Source organism: Hyperolius riggenbachi, chromosome 8 (assembly GCF_040937935.1).
Source record: "Hyperolius riggenbachi isolate aHypRig1 chromosome 8, aHypRig1.pri, whole genome shotgun sequence".
Classification (NCBI taxonomy): domain Eukaryota; kingdom Metazoa; phylum Chordata; class Amphibia; order Anura; family Hyperoliidae; genus Hyperolius; species Hyperolius riggenbachi.
The window spans coordinates 121,814,082-121,833,919 of NC_090653.1; the positions used below are offsets into that span (position 1 = coordinate 121,814,082).

Consider the following 19,838-nt stretch of genomic DNA (forward strand, 5'->3'; position numbering starts at 1 on the left):
TCGGTGAAGTTGTGTGGCGCGCTACACGCGCCGAAAAACAAGGGTACTGACGTGCGTAGAGCTGCGAAAAATGGGTGTGGCCATGGACCAGAATGTGGGTGTGGCCACGGGTGGAGACAAATTTACATGAACTTAGCAATGTGGGACATTAGATTAGGACAGTGGTGGCGAACCTTTTGGAGGCCGAGTGCCCAAACTGCAACCCAAAAGTCACTTATCTATCGCAAAGTGGCAACAGCAATTTAAACTACATACAAACGTTTTAACTCATACATGAACATTATGGAAAATCCAAGTTGAAAATAAAATCTGAAGATAAACAATTTCATCCATCCTACTCTTGAAAAATGTATTATTATTTTTTTAGAACCTCAGGTTTTTTTTTCCGTTTTAAAAAGCTAAAAAAGGTTTAATGCTATTGTCTCATGATGATTCAGCTTTTCCATAGTCTCGCAGTTCGCAATCATGTGACCCCCAACAAGACAAATTCAGCAATCATGAGGCCCCCAACAAGGCACATTCAACAATCATGAGGCCCCCAACAAGACAAATTCAGCAATCATGAGGCCCCCAACAAATCATGAGGCTCCCAACAAGACAAAATCCGCAATCTTGAGGCCCCCAACAAAACAAATTCAGCAATCGTGATGCCCCCAACAAATCATGAGGCCCCCAACAAGACAAATTCATCAATCATGAGGCCCCCAACACGACAAATTCAGCAGTCATGAGGCACATAAATAGAGAGCATTTCACATAAATAGGCAGAATGCTCCTTTAATATGGTAGACACCTCTCACCTGGCTTCTGTATTCTCCTCTACTGGCTGCTGTGCCTGGCAATAGTGTTTTTGGCCAGATTGACGATGATGTGTGGGCTGAAAGTCCTTGCGGTGCTGCTGTCGCCGGGCTGGCGGTGATGCTGTGGTGTGGTGGTAACAGGTGTCCCCCCAGTTAGATAGTGACCGGTGTCCCCCCAGTTAGATAGTGACCGGTGCCCCCCCAGTAAGTGACAGGTGTCCCCCCAGTTAGATAGTGACAGGTGCCCCCTCAGTTATAGTGACAGGTGCCCCCCAGTTAGATAGTGACAGGTGCCCCCCCCAGTTAGATAGTGACAGGTGCCCCCCCCCCCCAGTTAGATAGTGACAGGTGCGCCCCCAGTGACAGGTGTTCCCCCAGTTAGCGTCCATTTTCTTCGCCCGTTACCTCTCTCCTGTCCCCGCTGCTGCTGCTTCACAGCTCAGACCTCACAGATCGCGGCGACTGAAACAAGCAGAGCACGCGCATAACACCCGTGCGGCAGAACATCACATGCGGAAGTGACTGATTTAACTTCCGCATGTGACGTACTCCATGCGGGTAATATGCACACTCTGTCTGTTTGCCTCAGTCGCCGCGATCTGTGAGGTCTGAGCTGTGAGGCAGCGGCAGCGGGGACACAGGAGAGGCCACACAAGAGGGAGCAGGCATGGCGCCCATAGCGCACGCCATGCCTGCATCTCGGGGAGAGGAGCGGGCCGCAACAGGGAGGCCTGGCGGGACGGATGCGGCCCGCGAGCCGCCAGTTGGACAGCGCTGCACTAGAGCATGGTTGCAGATTAAAGGCTGGAACATTTTGGAGTGGCCATCGCAGTCACCAGACTTAAATCCAATTGAGAACCTCTGGTGGGACCTAAAGAAAGCAGTTGCAGCGTGCAAGCCTAAGAATGTGACTGAACTGGAGGCTTTTGCCCATGAAGAATGGGCTAAGATACCCGTAGATCGCTGCAAGACACTTGTGTCAAGCTATGCTTCACGTTTAAAAGCTGTTATAACTGGAAAAGGATGTTGTACTAAGTACTAAGAATGAATGTCACTTGGGGGTTGAATAAAACTGATAATGATGTGAGCACAGAAAAGGCATCTGTGGTTATTTCATTATAAATGTTATATTTGTCTGACTTACAAGTGCCTCTTAGATTTAATTGTAAACAATATGACTGAAATGATCAAAATCCATGTCAAACTGGCCAAAACACTAAATTTCAGTATGGGTTGAATAATTTTGACTGATTTCAACTGTATGTGAAATATTTCCAAGAGGTCGTTTCTCCCAAAAAAGTTCCCCCAAAAAAGAAAAATAGGTCTATCTTAATTGTTTGTTTCAATTGTATGTTTGCAAGAAAATAATACAGGCAGATTGTCCTTTAATTTCAACATGAAATACATTCACTCCTTGTTTTTTAAGCACTAATTAAAATTGTAACAATTATGTCTTCCTTTTACTTTCACACTTGTTCCAGCTTAACCTTTGCATTTTTTTGTGTTCTGTAACTCTTCATCAACACCACTAATTGTGCTATTTGCTGTAAATCCTACACTCCAATAGAACTAATTATCCCAGTATTTATTTTAACCTTATTGTTACCTTCATCTGAACTATATTTATGCATCCAATATTCTACCCAAGCAGCAAATACTCTATTTGCCTAGTATTCAGGAGAGATTATATAAAACCTACATTATAAAAAATGTATCATTTGTTGGGATTATTTAGCATTTTGGTTTTGTTAGATCTCTCTAGGGCAGAGAAACAAACCGAAATGAACACATCCAACATTACTAATTAGCCATTACTATAAATAGACCAGCATTTCTGTGAAAAGTATCAGCTTCATTTAAAATAAAGTATTTTATTGTACTCATTCCATTTGAAAGACTAAACTATTAGTCTGATTTTATCTGCAGCCCGAACCACCTTCCACAAACAAATGGCAACTGGATAAGTGGTTAAATAAAGTTAATCCGCACAATAAAACAATAATCAACAACCAAAACGAAGTACATTCAGAAAACAGTTCTGAGGTTCAGATCAACCAACAGATCGAGGAAGACAATAAGAGAGAGGTTGACAGTGTTATCCCTCAGCCTGGCTCCTTGCCTAAAGAGAGAGCACTACTGAGTCCTGTAAGAGAGAAAAACAAAACCAGAGTAGCCCAAAAACCACAAGAAGCGAAACCCTTAAAGCAAAAATCACCAGCCCACAATGAACCATCCCTTCCAAGAGCTGCTGCCAAAAAACAACCAAAAAGGGTGGAAAGAACATCCAGTAGTGAAGACTACTTGTGGAACAAACCAAACCCCATCAGCAGTACTCCCAAAGAGAAGGACTTACGAGAAAATCAAGAGCCACCAAAAGCGAGGACAAAAGCCACTGTTGGTAAAACTGCACCACGTAAAGAACAAAGGACTAGTAATGGAAATGCTTCAGACAAAAAGAAAGCAAGAGGGGCAAATAAAATTGTTCCTAAATCTAGGGAGTTTATTGAAACAGATTCTGCATCAGATTCCAACACTGACCAAGAAGAAGTCATGCAGGTTAAAATATCCACAACTTGTGCTGGAACTGCAAATCCAGTCAAGGCAAAGGACAGCAGCAACATCTTAAGTGTGTGCAGCCTAACTAGCAATAGCAGCAGTGTATCACTGGACCAGACACATAATGATCTGGAGGAGCCATTTTCACCACTTCCCATTGTTCAAAGTGAACTGCTTTCTCCTTTGAGAGAATTTGAAGAGCTTAAGTCACTATGGGTGAAAATAGATCTCAATCTATTATCTAGAATACCAGGCCAAGAGACTTTTGAAAGTGAGGCTTTAAAGAGTGAAACAAGAGACACAAGTTTTAAACACAAGCCTCAAACACCAGTTACAGCACCAGAGAAAAATGCTACAAAATCAAGACGGAAGCACAAGGTAAGTCTGAGCTACTACAAGACAATAATTTAACTTTAGTGTTTCATTTATTTTTATGTTTTGCTTCCTAAACTAGTGAATTATAATTCGTAACGATCAGATGTCTTTGCATATCAATTGTAATTTTATATGCTAACTGGAAAATGCATCATCATTTTTTACATACATTTTTCTTATTTTTTAAGGCTATAAATTTGTGTTTTGTGTACCGTAATCATGGGAGTACATATCTAAGTTGCATTTAGAGTTAAAAGCTTGATTGATGTTTAGTATGTGTTAGGTTTTGTCCATGTAAAAAATGGTTATGCTATCCCTGAAAGGTAAGAAAACGCTATGGGTATAAATTATTATTATATGATTATTTTTAAATTTATTATTTTTAAAATATACTATTTATTTTTAAAATTATTTTTAAAATATGCCAGCCTATAACAGCTGTAAGAATAGGACAACATAGCAGTTATTCAGGATACAGACATATTTGCCTGTGCCCCAATGCATCCCTCCTGTACTGTATAAATAATAATGAAGTTCAGAAGAGCTGCTGTAATCGATCCTGCAGAAGAACTTTAACAATGTAGCGCTGAAACTTAATTTTGTTGTGGGGTGCTTCATTTTGGTGCCACTATTTAACTATGACATGGATGAAAATTTGCACAAATTGTATTGTTCGGTGCTGGCATGGTTAGGCTCAGACTAATAGAATTAGGGGATAAGGTGGGGGAATGGTAGCTGTAGTTGTGGTTAAAAGGTTAAAGGCATCAGGAAGGAGTTAATGCTAGTGGAAAGGTTAGGATTAGGCATCGGGAAGGAGTTAATGCTAGTGGAAAGGTCAGAATTAGGCATCAGGAAGGAGTTAATGCTAGTGGAAAGGTTAGGATTAGGCATCAGGAAGGAGTTAATGCTAGTGGAAAGGTTAGGATTAGGCATCAGGAAGGAGTTAATGCTAGTGGAAAGGTTAGGATTAGGCATCAGGAAGGAGTTAATGCTAGTGGAAAGGTTAGGATTAGGCATCAGGAAGGAGTTAATGCTAGTGGAAAGGTTAGGATTAGGCATCAGGAAGGAGTTAATGCTAGTGGAAGGTCAGGATTAGGCATCAGGAAGGAGTTAATGCTAGTGGAAAGGTTAGGATTAGGCATCAGGAAGGAGTTAATGCTAGTGGAAAGGTCAGAATTAGGCATCTGGAAGGAGTTAATGCTAGTGGAAAGGTTAGGATTAGGCATCAGGAAGGAGTTAATGCTAGTGGAAAGGTTAGGATTAGGCATCAGGAAGGAGTTAATGCTAGTGGAAAGGTTAGGATTAGGCATCAGGAAGGAGTTAATGCTAGTGGTAAGGTTAGGATTAGGCATCTGGAAGGAAATTCTTTGCAGTTAATTGATCATCCCTTTTAGCAACTACTTTTATTGTATGTTTTAGGATGTAGGAGGAAATCCACACAAACACAGGACAAACATTCAAACTCTAAAACAGTGTTAAGACCTAGATTTGAACATTGGATGCTGCAAGTATAATAAACTTTAGAGGAGCCAAAAAGGAGGGCATATATACCAGAGACAACACAGAAAAACGCCATATATCTATTAAAATATCATAATTTTATTAATTTCATCATACAAAAGTAAAAAAGTCTAAAAAAAAAAGGGCCTAGTGTAGTGGATCGCATCACCCCACCGCTCACACACAACTCCACTCTCACTCCAGACTCTCACTTATCCCCCAATATATCATGACATTGATAAACACTGGTACCAGTGAATTAGACCTTATTGCTCCAATGTGCCCATTAATGGACGGATGTTTTGTACAGCAGAACAGATATTTAAGCCAGCAAGCGGAAGCAAGCATCAATCAGGCCGCAATGTACAGCACGGCAATGGGTACCACCAGTGTTAGTAGCAGAGTGGTATAGTAAGTTATAGAGGGCACCGTTCCTGAGAGGTGCCTCCAGAGCATCCAGCAGATATGCACCTCAGCAATAGGTATAAGCAGTATTAGTTAGCAGGATAGCATTGGAAAAGGCACAGTCTCTGAGATATGCTTAAGAAGTCATCCAGCAAAGCAAGCCAGCACTAAATATGGAGGCAAATCACAGCTGCATAATACACATGACATCAAGCGAGGTATAAGCAATGTTGGTAGCAGAGTAGCGTGGCAGGTTGGCAATTGCACAGTCTCTGGAGATTGCTTCTAATTTGTCCAGCAAAACAAGCCAACACTGTATGTAGTAGCAAATCACAGCTATATAATGCACATGACCTCAACCATGACAAGTTTGTCTAGAGCACAAAGACATATGGGTTCCTCAGAAACATCCAAGAGATGAACTAGTGCTCAAAATGATTGAGGGTCACAGCTGCATGAGTCACTTAACCACTTCACCACTGAGGGGTTTTACCCCCTGACCACCAGAGCAATTTTCACCTTTCAGCGCGCCTTCCATTCATTAGTCTATAACTTTATTATTACTTATCCCAATGAAATGAACTATATCTTGTTTTTTTCGCCACCAATTAGGCTTTCTTTAGGTGGGACATTATGCCAAGAATTATTTTATTCTAAATGTGTTTTAATGGGGAAATAGGAAAAAATGTGGGAAAAAATTATTTTTCAGTTTTCGGCCATTATAGTTTTTAAATAAAGCATGCTACTGTAATTAAAACCCATGAAATGTATTAACCCATTTGTCCCGGTTATAAAACCATTTAAATTATGTCCCTATCACAATGTTTGGCGACAATATTTTATTTGGAAATAAAGGTGCATTTTTTTCAATTTTGCGTCCATCCCTAATTACAAGCCCGCAGTTTATAAAGTAACAGTGTTATACCCTCTTGACATAAATATTTAAAAAGTTCAGTCCCTAAGGTAACTATTTATGTTTTTTTCTTTATTGTATTTTTTTTTTTTTTTAATTACAAAAAAAAATTAAAATTGGGGAGTGTGGGAGGTAATGAGTTAATTTATTGTGTAAATGTAATGTTTATATATGTAAAATGCTTTTAGGGTGTAGTTTACTATTTGGCCACAAGATGGCCACAGAGTGTTTGTTTACATGCGACCTGTAAGCGTCCGGAAGGACACTTACAGGAAGCAGTAGGAGGCTGGCCAAATCACAATGATCTCGCTGTTTCTGAAAGAAGCAGCAGATCATTGCGGGGGCTTAGATCAACGAACGGGAATGGATTTTCCCGTTCATTGATCTCCGGGCGAGCGGGCGGCGGCGTGCACGAGCGGCGGGTGCGCGCACGAGCGGCGGGAGCGCGGACAGTGGCGGTAGCGCGGAAGGTACGGATTTCTCCGTCCCTGTTTTTTTAGGAGGGAAAAAAGGGGCGGAGAAATCCGTACCGCCGGGGGTAAAGTGGTTAACATTGACCATTGATTGTCATACAGTACCAAATTGTTGGTGACCGGCTTCCAGAGATCCTATTGAGAAGGTCTGCTTACCACCAAGTCCCAGACTGTGTGGCAGACGAAGTCAGACAAAGTCACAGCTGGGGTGGGTAAAGATGGCTATTGTAGTCCGGCTGAGAGAGGGTAATGAGGAGCAGCGGGGGAGTGTCAAACACACGCCAGGCAGACCACGCTAGCCCACGACATGTTTCATCGGACACTTCTGGTTTCCTCAGGTGAGTGTGGTGCATAGCATACAGCATCGTTCAACTTCCTTGCACGCTATATTGAAATGTCCATCCAATCGTGGCGCGTGGGAGCCGCCCACCGCCAGCCCAGCCCCCACAAGGAGGGACAGAGGAGAGACCAGGCAGCGTCACTCCAACTAAGGGCGGAAGGGGGCGGACACCGCGGACACGACCAGAAGGACGCAACGGGTCAAAGTTATGCATCGCCGGCGAGACGTCCACGGAAGCGGCGCCCGAGCCGCCCCCAAGCAGCGCCCCAACTAGAGAGAGGTCAGAAAGACTTCATCTAGGAGGCGCCAGAGCAAGGGGGTACGGGGCGAGGGGGGAGGAGGCGGGCACCGCACCCAAGGACGGCCAGCACACACGACACCCAGCAACAATCATAAGCCTGCACACAACAGGCAACACGTCAGTGTTAGATTCAAAGAGATTCGAATTATTTTGCCAGCATAAACATAAATCTCCCTTTTCAAGGGGAGGTGAAAAAGAAAAAATAATAAGTGATGACAGGTCACATACTGTCATCATCATGCATCACTAGACTGCTGAATGCACTATAATCATATATATTCAAACAGGAATTAACTGTAGCGGAATCTCAAGTGATGGAACGCAGCAGCGGGGGCCTCCATGGTATAGTCCCACAGGAAGAGAAGAACACCCCCCCACCCCCCACACACACAAATTATACAAAGGGCGCCCACCTCCTACAAAGGTAAAAAGGGATTATAACTGATAGAATCATTGAGTCCTGGTGGGTCTGTTGCCCGTAGATCAAAGATCCATTTCTGCTCTCTCTGCAATAGGAGGCGGTCAAAATTGCCACCTCTAATTGTTTTATGGATGCGGTCTAGGCCGATAAAACGTAATCGGTCATAACTGCTTCCCTGTTTGTCTCTAAAGTGTCTTGCTACTGGAGTGGGAACACCCGAGGAACTCTTTGTAACAATGCTATTAATATATTGGGACATACGTGTCCTAAATTCATTTTTAGTTTTGCCCACATAGAAAGCTCCACATGGGATGCTGCAAGGCAAGAGTGGCATCAATTATGCCACTCTTTCACTCAAGACCATTAAGAAGAGGTTAAACATTAACCACTTGAGGACCGCAGTGTTAAACCCCCCTAAAGTCCAGGCCATTTTTCACAATACGGGCCACTGCAGCTTTAAGGCCTCACTGCAGGGCCGCACACCACAGCACACAAGTGATTCCCCCCCCCCCCTCTTTTCTCTCCACTAACAAAGCTTTTTTTTTGTGTAAATATTTTTATCTTTATTTTAATAATAAAAATGGCTATTTATTTTTTACAATCCCTCCCTCCCCCCGCCAGCCAATCAGCGTGATTGGCTGTCATAGGCTTCAGCCTATGACAGTGGATCACCTCCGAGCCCACAGAGGGGACAGCCGTGTCATACGGCTGTCCCCAGTACAGCGCTGCCATGGATCGCTGTGCTGTACAAGTGAATTTCACCGTCTAACAGTCTCCTAGCGGCGACCGCTGCTGGGAGACCTACCAAGTAGAGATGCGCGCACGATCTCCTGCAAAATGAGCCCCAAGGACTTTACGCCGATCGGTGTGACATGGTCGGCAACAAGTTAAGGTGTTTGCAGTTCGATAGATGTATTGCATTTCCTTAATATTCTGATTCAAAACACAGTAGCTAGATTTTTTTTATTATTATTAATTTCAAAGTGTTTATTGAAATTTTTCATTTTAAGGTAACAAACATGGGGTTGCAATAACAAAGCATAAGTAAACAAAACAGCAAAGTAACATTGTGCTAATATTATATTCTCAAACATCTAGAAAACCAGAACTGAGTATACAACGTATTGGATGCGAAAAGTAAGGAGTTTTTCAATTTTCTGGAGGGCATCAAGGTTCGTGGTTACAGTAGCTAGATTTTTATAGCTGTTTCCGCTGTCCACCCAGGCCCCCCCCCCCCCCCCCCCCAAAAAAAAAAAGAAAAGTAATGAATAAAGAAAGATATTGCATTATTGTGTTGAGTACACATGTATAAGTACATTAACACTTTAAATAAGGTAAACAATGGGCTGATGAGAAATACATGGTTTAGTTCAGTAGTGCAATCGGACATATCCAATCTGCAAAAGAAAAAGTATATTTTTTCCCTTTGGTTAGATACCTGATATTAAACTAGAGTTAAACAATAGCATTTACTGAAACATTTTCTACTAGTTTCTACAGTGAATGAGGCTAATGACTAAATGGAAAGTGAGACTGCATTGTATAACCTGTAAGCACAGACAGGCTAAGTCATTAGTTCAATGTACTCCTAAGTGTTTCTGCCTCCAGGTCTCAGATGTTAGTGTTGACAGTATTACAGTGTCCCTGAACAGTATGTTTCCACTACATTATATAGATGTTACGTGTTTCATTACATGGCTCATAAGGAGAAGAACTGACCTACATACAGCAAAAGAAGGTCAAAACTGTCAGTCTCATTAAATCCCATTAGTTGAATGGAATATATTCTTTAGCTGCTCCAGTATAGCACACAAATAAGATCTCTGAAACCATAGACCTACCGAAGGCAAAATTGCAGTGTTTCGAGGTTGGCAATGTGCAAGTGCTTATTGGATTTCAATGCAGCATAACACCTGCATGATGGGACTAAATATATTCACATGTATAGCTGACTGGATTTTACCCTTTCTTGTAAAAAAAATTGCTGCTTAATAGATTGGCATGGTGTGATTGTAGTTCTATTTATGGAACAAATTGTCCTTTTAGGCCTAAATTGCAATGTATTTTTTTTTGTTTAACTATCTGTGTGACTAACATCTTGTTGACATGAATGCAAACTGTTGATGTATACATTTTGATATAGCCCCCTGTGGCATAGTACAGCTTTAAAGCGGAATTGAATTAAAAAAAAAAAAACAGTGTTTTACTTACCTGGGGCTTCCTCCTTGCAGCCTTCCTGTCCCGCACCGGTCCTCCACGATCCTCCGTTCTCCCGCCGCCAGCTAGTTTAGTTACCATCGAGGTGGCAACTGCGCCTGCCAGGCCACGCGTATCTTTCTTCACGTTCCCGCCCGCAAGAGCGTCCTGTGCTATTAGCAATAGCGCAGGACGCAATTGCAGGCAGGAACATGAAGAAAGATGCCTGTGGCTCGGGGCGTGCAGCCACAGTAATGAAACTAGCTGGCGGCGGGAGAACGGAGGATCGCGGAGGACCGGTGCAGGACAGGAAGGCTGCAAGGGGCTGGCAGAAGCCCCAGGTAAAGGAAACATTTTGTTTCAGGTTTTTTTTTTTAGATTCAGTTCCGCTTTAAGTGAAGTTCCATTGATCACTCCCTTATTAGGAATGTAAAAAAAAAATGCTCTGTTTGCACAGTTGGCTTTTGAAGAACACTGTTTTTGTGATTGGCTTAATCTACACTACTTACTTAAAGTGGATCCGAGATAAACTTTTACTCATTGCATAATTGTGTTCCTTTCATATAGTTTATAGGGCATTCCTCAAGCCAAATACTTTTTTGTTTCGTTTTAATACTCTAATTCCCTATAAACTAAACAAGCCTCGCCCACAGCTCCTTTTGTGCCTTGGCACTGTAGCAAGGGCTTATGGGAGCTCAGTCTTGGCAGGAGGAGGTTACTAGCCATTGATTTCAGAGGCAGAGGGGAGGAGGGAGGAGGAGAGGGGACTGAATTTACACACAGGCAAGCTGATAGCATCTCCAGCCCTCAGCCTGTGATAATGAGACAAACAGAACTTGGTTACCCTCATTGTATCACAGGAATAAATAATCGTACATTTTTTAATCTGTTTGCAGCTAGATATGCTGTGTAAATGATCTAAACTTTAGATAAGATATATAGGCAAGTTACTTGTTATAGTTAGTTTTTCATCTCTGATCCGCTTTAAGTGGTAGTCATAGTATCAATAGTCATTTGGCTTTGCCACTAGGGGGCATGTCCTACTCCTAGGCACATCAGATACTTTGCTGTTTTGTGGAATGTCCACATTTTTTACCCTTAAGAAATCAACCTGAGGTGATGGCTGTGTCTTATGGTTACATATGGTTTTAACTAAAATATAACTGAAAGTATTATCCAAAGTTCTTTTAAGTGAAAGTTAACTTCTGTTCAAAAACGCTGTACACATAAATTAGTATTCCCAAAGTGTTTTTATAATGTATTACTCTTTCCATTTTAATGTGCAGCCAGCTATGAACATTAAAAAAAAAAACTATATAATATTTGTGACCATAGAAATAGCATTTTACAGTACTAACTGCTCCCAAATTCCCATATTCTTGCGTGACTTATCAGCCAAAGACAACAGGCCCCGTTACTTACCATTTTTACACTCTTGGACACAATGTGGAAACAGATAGTGACACATCCACAGAATATGTGGTTGATGTTGGTATCTCTGCATAAATGTAAAGCGTACACAAACTTGACATGTTTCCAAAATCCTTGTGACGCGTAGAGCTGAACTAAGGTGATCACTTTTTATCAACAAACTTAAATTTCACTTTTAGTGTACCTATAGTTCTGTAATCTTAAAAAGGCATTATATCTCCAACATGTATTAACAGTATAAGGCCTCTTTCATATGGACGGCTGAAGGCAATGAATTCACCGCCTGTCAGCTTGCTTGTGTGCAGCCGTGGTATGTTGTGGTTCTCTACCACGTAATACCACCGCTTTACCCCTATTTTAACACCATTTTTCATTGCACCCAAATGGTGCTTATGGGAGGCAGACAGGACGGTGCTCTGCCTGATAAGTGTGCAGCTCAGTCTACTATCTCAGAGACCTTAACTAAATTGTAAATATATTCTCTGCAAACGAGTATAGCAGTGCAACTTACTGGTTACTCATTTTGTATGGAAACAAGACTTGTGTATTAACACATACTCTGTAATAATATTGACCAATACAAGTGATACAAACACATTTCATTATAAATGAAGAATTCATTTTAAGTTCTTGTGAGCACATATACATTTTATTGTACTTACCCTGGTAAAAAACACTTGGCTCCTGAAGGGGTTGCCATTGGTAAAACTAGAGCCCTTATTCCATTCCCTTTTTTCCCTACGTTTTCTCCCAGGTGATAGTTTCACACTTTATTGATAAAAGATCTTTTAAGCCACCAGCAAGCAAGAAAACTCAGTAGAATATTATGTTTGCAATTCAAAAAGCACCAAACAGTAGATGAAGAGTGCTGAAAAGTTATTTTAAATGTAAGTTGAAAAACATACCTTAGGTGAAAAGGTGAATTGAATAGGGCCCATGGGCCTGAACCAATACGCTTTTTCTTTTAGGTTTTCTCTTAGGAGATAATTTTTTGTCCACTTTTTTTTTGTTAAAATAAATTTAGCTCTTTGCAATTTAAAAAGTTGGAATACAAGTACTGCAACAATTATTCTGAGTAATTTCTTGCATGCTGGCACCGTAAAAAGCAGTTTATTCATAATTTAAAAAAATATCACCTTGGAGAAAACTTAAAAGAAAAAGTGAATTGGATCGGACCCTGTGGCTTCTACGCTTTCTAAACATGTCTCAGGCCAGAGTTTACTTTTCTGCCCCAGTGATTAGCATATTGTATTGACCTCAAAACTATAGATGTTTGTGACCTCATGGTTTTGTACATCCCAGGTAATGTAGCTGTGCTCAAAGCTCGAAGAAATATTCATATTTCTCTTTCTAAAGGCCCACATGAGGTCAAGAAAATAAATAAATGCATATATAAATAAAATCTCTGTTGCCCCCCTAATATTTGCACCCTTAGGTCCCGGGCTCCCGGGAAATGTTCTTTTTTTTACAGATCTAGGTATGAACGAACTACAGTATTCCAACTGCAACCTAGCTTTATATATGCAACAGCAATAAATTGTAAGTTTTCTTTAGAGTTTACTAGATCTTCGGCTAAAGGACATTTCATTTATTCAACTGTTTGGCCAATCTCCTTTAAAGCAATCTGAAAGCAGCGATATACAGAGTGACAACAAGAAGCAACGTCTAGATGATACCAGCACGCCATGCCTGCTCCCTCCATGCATCTCTCCAATCCCGAACCGGACAACTAGCACGAAGGAGTGAGTATTTATCCTATCTCAATACGAATGGTCAGTAGCATGTTTATGTACATGTTGCAAACTCAGTTTTATAGTATAAATTCCCTTTGTGTTCTGTTATAGCTCGAGTTGCAAATCTAGTATTAAAAAGAATAATAAATGATTGAAATGTATCCAAAATAAACATTAAAAGAAAATGATCCAACTATCATGTTTAGAAGTTTAAAAACTTAGAGTTCCCAACAGGATAATATTTTTTAGAACTTCTTATCACAAGAACACACATTTATCTGAGAACTGGGTCTCAAATCCTCAGAAACTTCCCACAAGTGTCTCTAAGCTTTTTGTGTACCATAAACTATCCAGCTAAGTCTTTAATCCCAAGATACTTACCTCTGTTTTTTTTTTTTTACCAGATGGTCAATAATGATTTGCTTAACCAGTAGTAAAACTACATTTACTTAAAATACTTCTTTTGGGATTCTCTTTAATTTCTTCATGATGTAGCAAGGCTGCCAGTGGTTCCTGCCCACTATTGCACCAATTAAGGAATGTATCAGGCTAAAACCCTTGACCAATATTGTGCAAGCTTTGGATATGTCCAAAGCCTCTGTCAGAGAATACTTTGTCTGCAAAGTAAACTCTAGCCCCTCTCTCTGTTGCTGAACAGATATTTAAAAGCCATCCCTAACATATTCACTGCTGTAAATGCAAACAAATCCACCAGTTTGTTTTAGTAACTTCTTGCCATGTACGCTCAGGACTTCTCACAAGCCATTTCTAATTCCTAGGAACTCCCTTCCACAGTCCATTCAGTACTTGCCATCTTAATACTTGCAATTGTACTTGCTTGCAATAGTCATTGCAAAAGATTTGTGGATAAACATTTTTAAAAACATGAGTATTACACACCAGTTGGTTAAAGCACCGCCAGCTGTGACAGCACCCATCACATTGAACCAGCTACTCTCTAACACTTGGACCCCACTCATCCACTTTCAATAGAAATTCCCCTGTGAAACTGCAAAAATAAAAAATGTGTGAGTCTGCTTAACAAGCAGCTTGTTAATTTGGATTGGTTATAGTTCATACCAGTCCTGGAACTTTGAAGTGATCGTTAATTGCATATATTTGCTCATGAGCCAGTGACTTTTGACTTTTGCAGTTTGAGAGGGGAGTTTCTATTTGAAGCAGATGGATGGGATCCCTGCTTGTGTTTGAGAGTAGCTGAGTACTTGAACCAGCTGGTGTGTAATACTCATGTTCTTAAACTTTCATCCACAAATCATTTGCAATGACTATTTAATAAACACAATGTACATATGTGATTAAGAAGCAAGGTTTGGCATTCTCTCTACATTTTATGGGTTTTGTGACCTAACCAATGCTCTCCTGCGACTTGCAGTATTTTCACCTAACCTTTTTAGGACCAGAAGTCTCTGATACCTTTAAGGACCAGAGGCTTTTTTTTTATTTTTACACTTCCTGATCACTGTGATTGGCTCACAGTGATCAGGAGATTAGGAGCCAATGAAAACTGCTCCTGACCGAGTTACAGAGCTCTGCTGTCTTTAGACAGCAGAGATCTGTGCCAGCAGGGAGGCATTATTGCGTCCTGTGCTTGGGATTGGGTGGTGTTAAACTATGCCAAATCAGCCACAAGTGCGACATAGTTTTTACTGCACACAGTCCCAAACCGGTTAAACAGTTAAGCAACCCAGAGTTCATCAGCATTCCAATTTTCCAGTCTGTTCCACTTCTACCCAGGCAGAGCGCCACCATCAGTTTATATATATAGCCTACCATCTTCTTTCACCTTTTATTTCAACCCTTTATTCGTTTAGACATAAACTGATATGGCCAGGTTTCTTTCAGTGATGTTGCACATTGCCTGTGGATCTCCTACAAAGTGTGCTGTATGACTGAATGCAACATATAATTGTATAGCTTTTGTTACTATAATTATGAAGTGACATAGATGTTGGCACTATACACATTTTTAATAACAATAATAGTGACAAATAATATGATTTCTGGTAAAGGAAATGTCTGTGTTATGTTAACAATCCATCATATATAATTAGCTTCACAAATAAGTGCAGAATCAAACTTGACATCCTATGTATTGCCAACAGGTTTTTCAAATTATGATTTACAAGAGTCACAAACATTTTACTTATTATTTCTATCCACCTTCCTATTCTCCACCTACCCCAATAATAGGACTCCCAACAGTCTCTTAACCTATACCTAACACTCTATTGTGCATTACACATGAGTATTTATTAGCTGCAAAAAAAAATAAATACTTACAAGATGTAAGAAGGTATCAGGCATATCAATCAGTGTGTTAGAAGGATCCCCTCTGTTCCTTGCTATCTTTGTGTGCCGTGGCCATCGGCGTGGCCATCCAGATCTCATTGGACCAGATGAATATGAGTGGTGTCTGTGAGCAGGACCTATCCATTGTGTGCTAGCATCGTCCGGCTGGAGCCCGGGGCAGATGTTCTCCCCATAGACTATATGGGAGAATGCATCCACCGGCCCGAGATTATAGTGAATAGCACAAAAGTGCGGTCTGCTTACTGCAACAGATCCCGTGTTTCCGTTTCAGTGCGATGAGTGTGAACGGCACCTATTTATAAAATAGGAGCCTTCCTTCGATAAGTGAAGAATGGACAAAAAAAATGTCGTTCTCCGCTGTAGTGAGAATAGAGCCTAATGGGTGGAAATCCAGATGAGACTGTGACTAAATTAGTGAAATGGAGAAATCACTTTCTTGCACATTTTTAATCAGACTTTTGAATGCAATGCAATTCATGAAGCAGTATTATATAAAATTACACTATCAGAAAAGCACACTAGTTCAGATCAATGAGCTCATTAATAACTGTTAAATATATACAATTTATACATTTTGCAGCCCATAAATTACATACATACAGGTATTTCCATTAAACCTGTAATGCTGGTTAGTCCTAATCATGGCATACCAACCATACATAAATCCATCTGAGGACAGGCTGCTTCTTCAGCCTTATTAACTGTTTGTCGTTGCATTTCAATTAGCAAAAACATGTTGGCAAATTAAGTCATTAAACATGTTTAATTATTCCAGTAAATTCATTCACAATTGGTTATTATTGCAATTAAAACCCCATTTTTAGAGCAGTTACAGCCCAAAGCTAGCTAACAATCAGCTCAACGATATGTTACAATTAATGTCGACTAATGATGCCTTCCCTTTCATAAAAACGAGAAGAAAGGTTTGTCGCTTCTATAAATCTCTGAGTATGTAAATCCGGGTGGAGGTAGTAAGTGCCAAAAGGACACTGCATTGTCTTAGAAATACTCAAATGGTTCGTTTCTCTTACATAGTAAGACTACAATTAGCCTAAAAATGGCTATTGTATTAAACATAAAAAAAAATGCAGTTTATTCCATTTACATGAAGCATTGCTTAAACTGGACCAGTCCTGTATCAGAAATATTTCCTTAGTAGAAAGGGAAGGTAGGGAGGGGGTGCCCAAAATATATGGGTGTTAAAACTTTAACACATAATGTGTAAACAAGAGGTAATCACTTACCTTTCCAGAAGATACAAACACCAACTGGAAACCAACCATTTCAACTGGAAAAATATTTATTAAAAACATTGACAATGCATTTCCTGGGTCATGGCCCACTTCCTCGGGTCAAATAAAAAAATGCATTAGCAGCATACGGAGAAGAGTGTAGACAACTCCTCTTATGATTGCAATACAGGACTTGCTATCGCAGGTACCGTTCTGCTGTGAGCAAGGTGTCCTAATTCCTCTCTCTAAAGGATTTCCTCGATATATTTATTTTGGCAACAACTGGTGGGTCATTTATTAACAATTCATTTTGCAGGGTAGGCCTTGTTTTTCTTAAATTGTTATTCAGCAGTTAGACCATAGCAGATTTCAATAATGTATTTTAAAAGCGACTGAAAAGAGTTTGTTTAATGTAAGGCATTGAATGAAATGCATTCACTTCAATCACTATTCACTAATAATATTAGTAACTGTACTTGCATATATAAGCACAGCTATACTTTAAGCTAATCATTTGCACACGTGTAATCACAAGATTTGAAAATACTATACAGTAGCTTTACTAAGTTGTTCCCATTTTCTTTACTTTCCTAGAACAAAGAAGTCAACCAAGAAAAGAGAAGAAAAGATCTTCCCTCCTTTGTTGTCACTATTGGCAGATGAGCCAGTTCGCAGATTACACTCCAGCGACAACAGTTCCTTCAGTCAGGAGTCCAGTATTACCACTGTGCAGGTTCCCGTCACTGCCGGAAGACACAGAAAAAATGGGAGCACAACGACAAACACAAAACTAATCTGTGTGAGTACACACAAATTGCATAGCTTGCTTTGTACATGCATCACTTATGTTGCCTGTTGCACAAGCAAAGTGATGCAAGTTAACCATCCTTTTGTGAATCAACCACCAAGTCACTAAGAGCACAAGAATGTGGGCACCATCTAATAAAATTAAGTGAAGATGTATTCAGATTTTCTGCTCATGGTCACACACGTGCTTTAACTTTACCTTTGTAAATACCTTCTGCCAGTTTATTGGGAACTACAGTATCCATCTCTAATTTCCATGTACATTTTTTGTTCTATAGAACATCATTTTAAAAGAAATCACAATACATCAAAATAGGAGAAATTATGTAATGTTTGACATTTAATAATTCAGAGAAATTAAACCCTGTATTCACTCTTAACCACTTGAGGACCGTGGGGTTAAACCCCCCTAAAGACCAGGCAATTTCTCATAAATTGGGCCACTGCAGCTTTAAGGACTCGCTGCAGGGCCGCACAAGTCAGCACACAAGTGATTCCCCCCTTTTCTCCCCACCAACAGAGCTCTCTGTTGGTGGGGTCTGTTCGCTCCCCCAATGTTTATTTTTTTTACAAATGTTTTTATTTATTTTTTTTAATAAAAATTCATATTTTTTTCCCCTCTCTTCCCTCTCTCCCTCAGTCTGTCACTGATGATCGCTTCTGTGTCCCTCAGGGGAACAGCCGTGTCACATGGCTGTTCCCAGTACAGCGCTGCCTTAGATTGCAGCGCTGTACAGGTATATTAGACGGGGGTTTTGCCGTCTAACAGTGTCCGAGTGGCGATCACCGCTGGGAGAATTCCAAGCGAAGATGCACGCGCACTCTCCTGCTAGCCCCATAGAAGGCTGTTCACGCCAATCGGCGTGGAGCGGTCCTGGGGCTGCCGCCGTGTTCACGCTAATTGGTGTGGAGCAGTCGGCAAGAAGTTAAACTGAATTCCAATAATGTTTTGTTTAGACATCAGTATTTGGTTGAATTACCCCAATTTGCAGGGCTTCTTAAGGTCTGAGCCTGATTCAGGTGATCACCTAGCCAGTACCTCATAAAGCAGAATGAGTTGTGCTTGTGTAGGAAGTTAACACACTGGCATGGAATGATTGCCGCGTTGATGCCGCATTTTGCGATTTTGAGAGGATTTCCCCTCCCTGTGCTTACCTGTGCGCTACAATTTTGTGTAAAGCGCTTTTCAAAGCGCTTTTGCAGACCGATTTATTTTTTCACTTCCTGACGCAATTCAATAACTGAACTCTTTGACCCGGAAAAGAATAAATACAATGTATTCATTCTTAAAAGCGCGAATGCAATTGCTGCACAAAGTGATTTTGTGAGCGTTTTGCATTTTTCCTATACTTTCCATTGTAGCAAAATCCCCTAAAAAATGGTACCAGGCAGCACTTTGCTGAGCGAATCGGAAACAAACCCTCAGATGTGAACACTCTCATAGGGAATCATGGCACAAGCTGTTTTAGGGCGATTTTGAAAATCGACGGTGCTTAAAAAAAATGTAAAATGCCCTGGGTGTGAACAAGCCCTGAGAGATACTGATTTAAAAAGAAAGTGTGGTTTATTTTTTTCCAGAGCTGTATTATATTGCATCTACCATCATGAGACAGACAGTACACTATTTTTTCATTGTAAAGGTTTGCATATCAGGATATAATCACCTAGTTATTAGCAAGTCTTAACATTAGGCAAATACAACCTTCGATGAACAACAGGTAAAATATTACATCTTGTTATGATTTTTTTGTTCCACACCATCCTAGTGTTGCTGTGTGCTTAAATGTACTATCATCAAGTACCATTCAAAAAGATGAACATGATGTTCATTTGACATCAGATGATGGCTAGAAGGGGAAATTACCATGCTGCAAGGAATTATTGGTAGGGGTTGGTCACAATTTTGACAAGGGACATCAGGATACTTTCCAAATGACTTCTGGAACGGTTTCTGAAATGCACTTGGAAGGGCACTCATAAAAGATATTACACTAGTGCCAAATAAATGTCTGAAAGATATTGTA

At 40.5% G+C, this 19,838-nt stretch overlaps 1 protein-coding gene across 4 annotated transcripts in view; it reads left to right on the forward strand.

Annotated features, from left to right (window-relative positions):
• Positions 1-19,838, forward strand: part of AFF2 (ALF transcription elongation factor 2) — a 724,912-nt gene that overhangs the window by 643,448 nt on the left and 61,626 nt on the right. For all 4 annotated transcript variants that reach the window (XR_011023576.1, XM_068251015.1, XM_068251016.1 and 1 more), the window contains 3 exons: positions 2,727-3,734; positions 13,332-13,453; positions 17,602-17,806. Coding sequence is in view for 3 of the 4 variants with exons in the window: in XM_068251015.1 (XP_068107116.1) it covers positions 2,727-3,734; positions 13,332-13,453; positions 17,602-17,806 (1,335 nt within the window). In the remaining variant the exon portion in view is untranslated. The remainder of the gene's footprint in view (positions 1-2,726; positions 3,735-13,331; positions 13,454-17,601; positions 17,807-19,838) is intronic.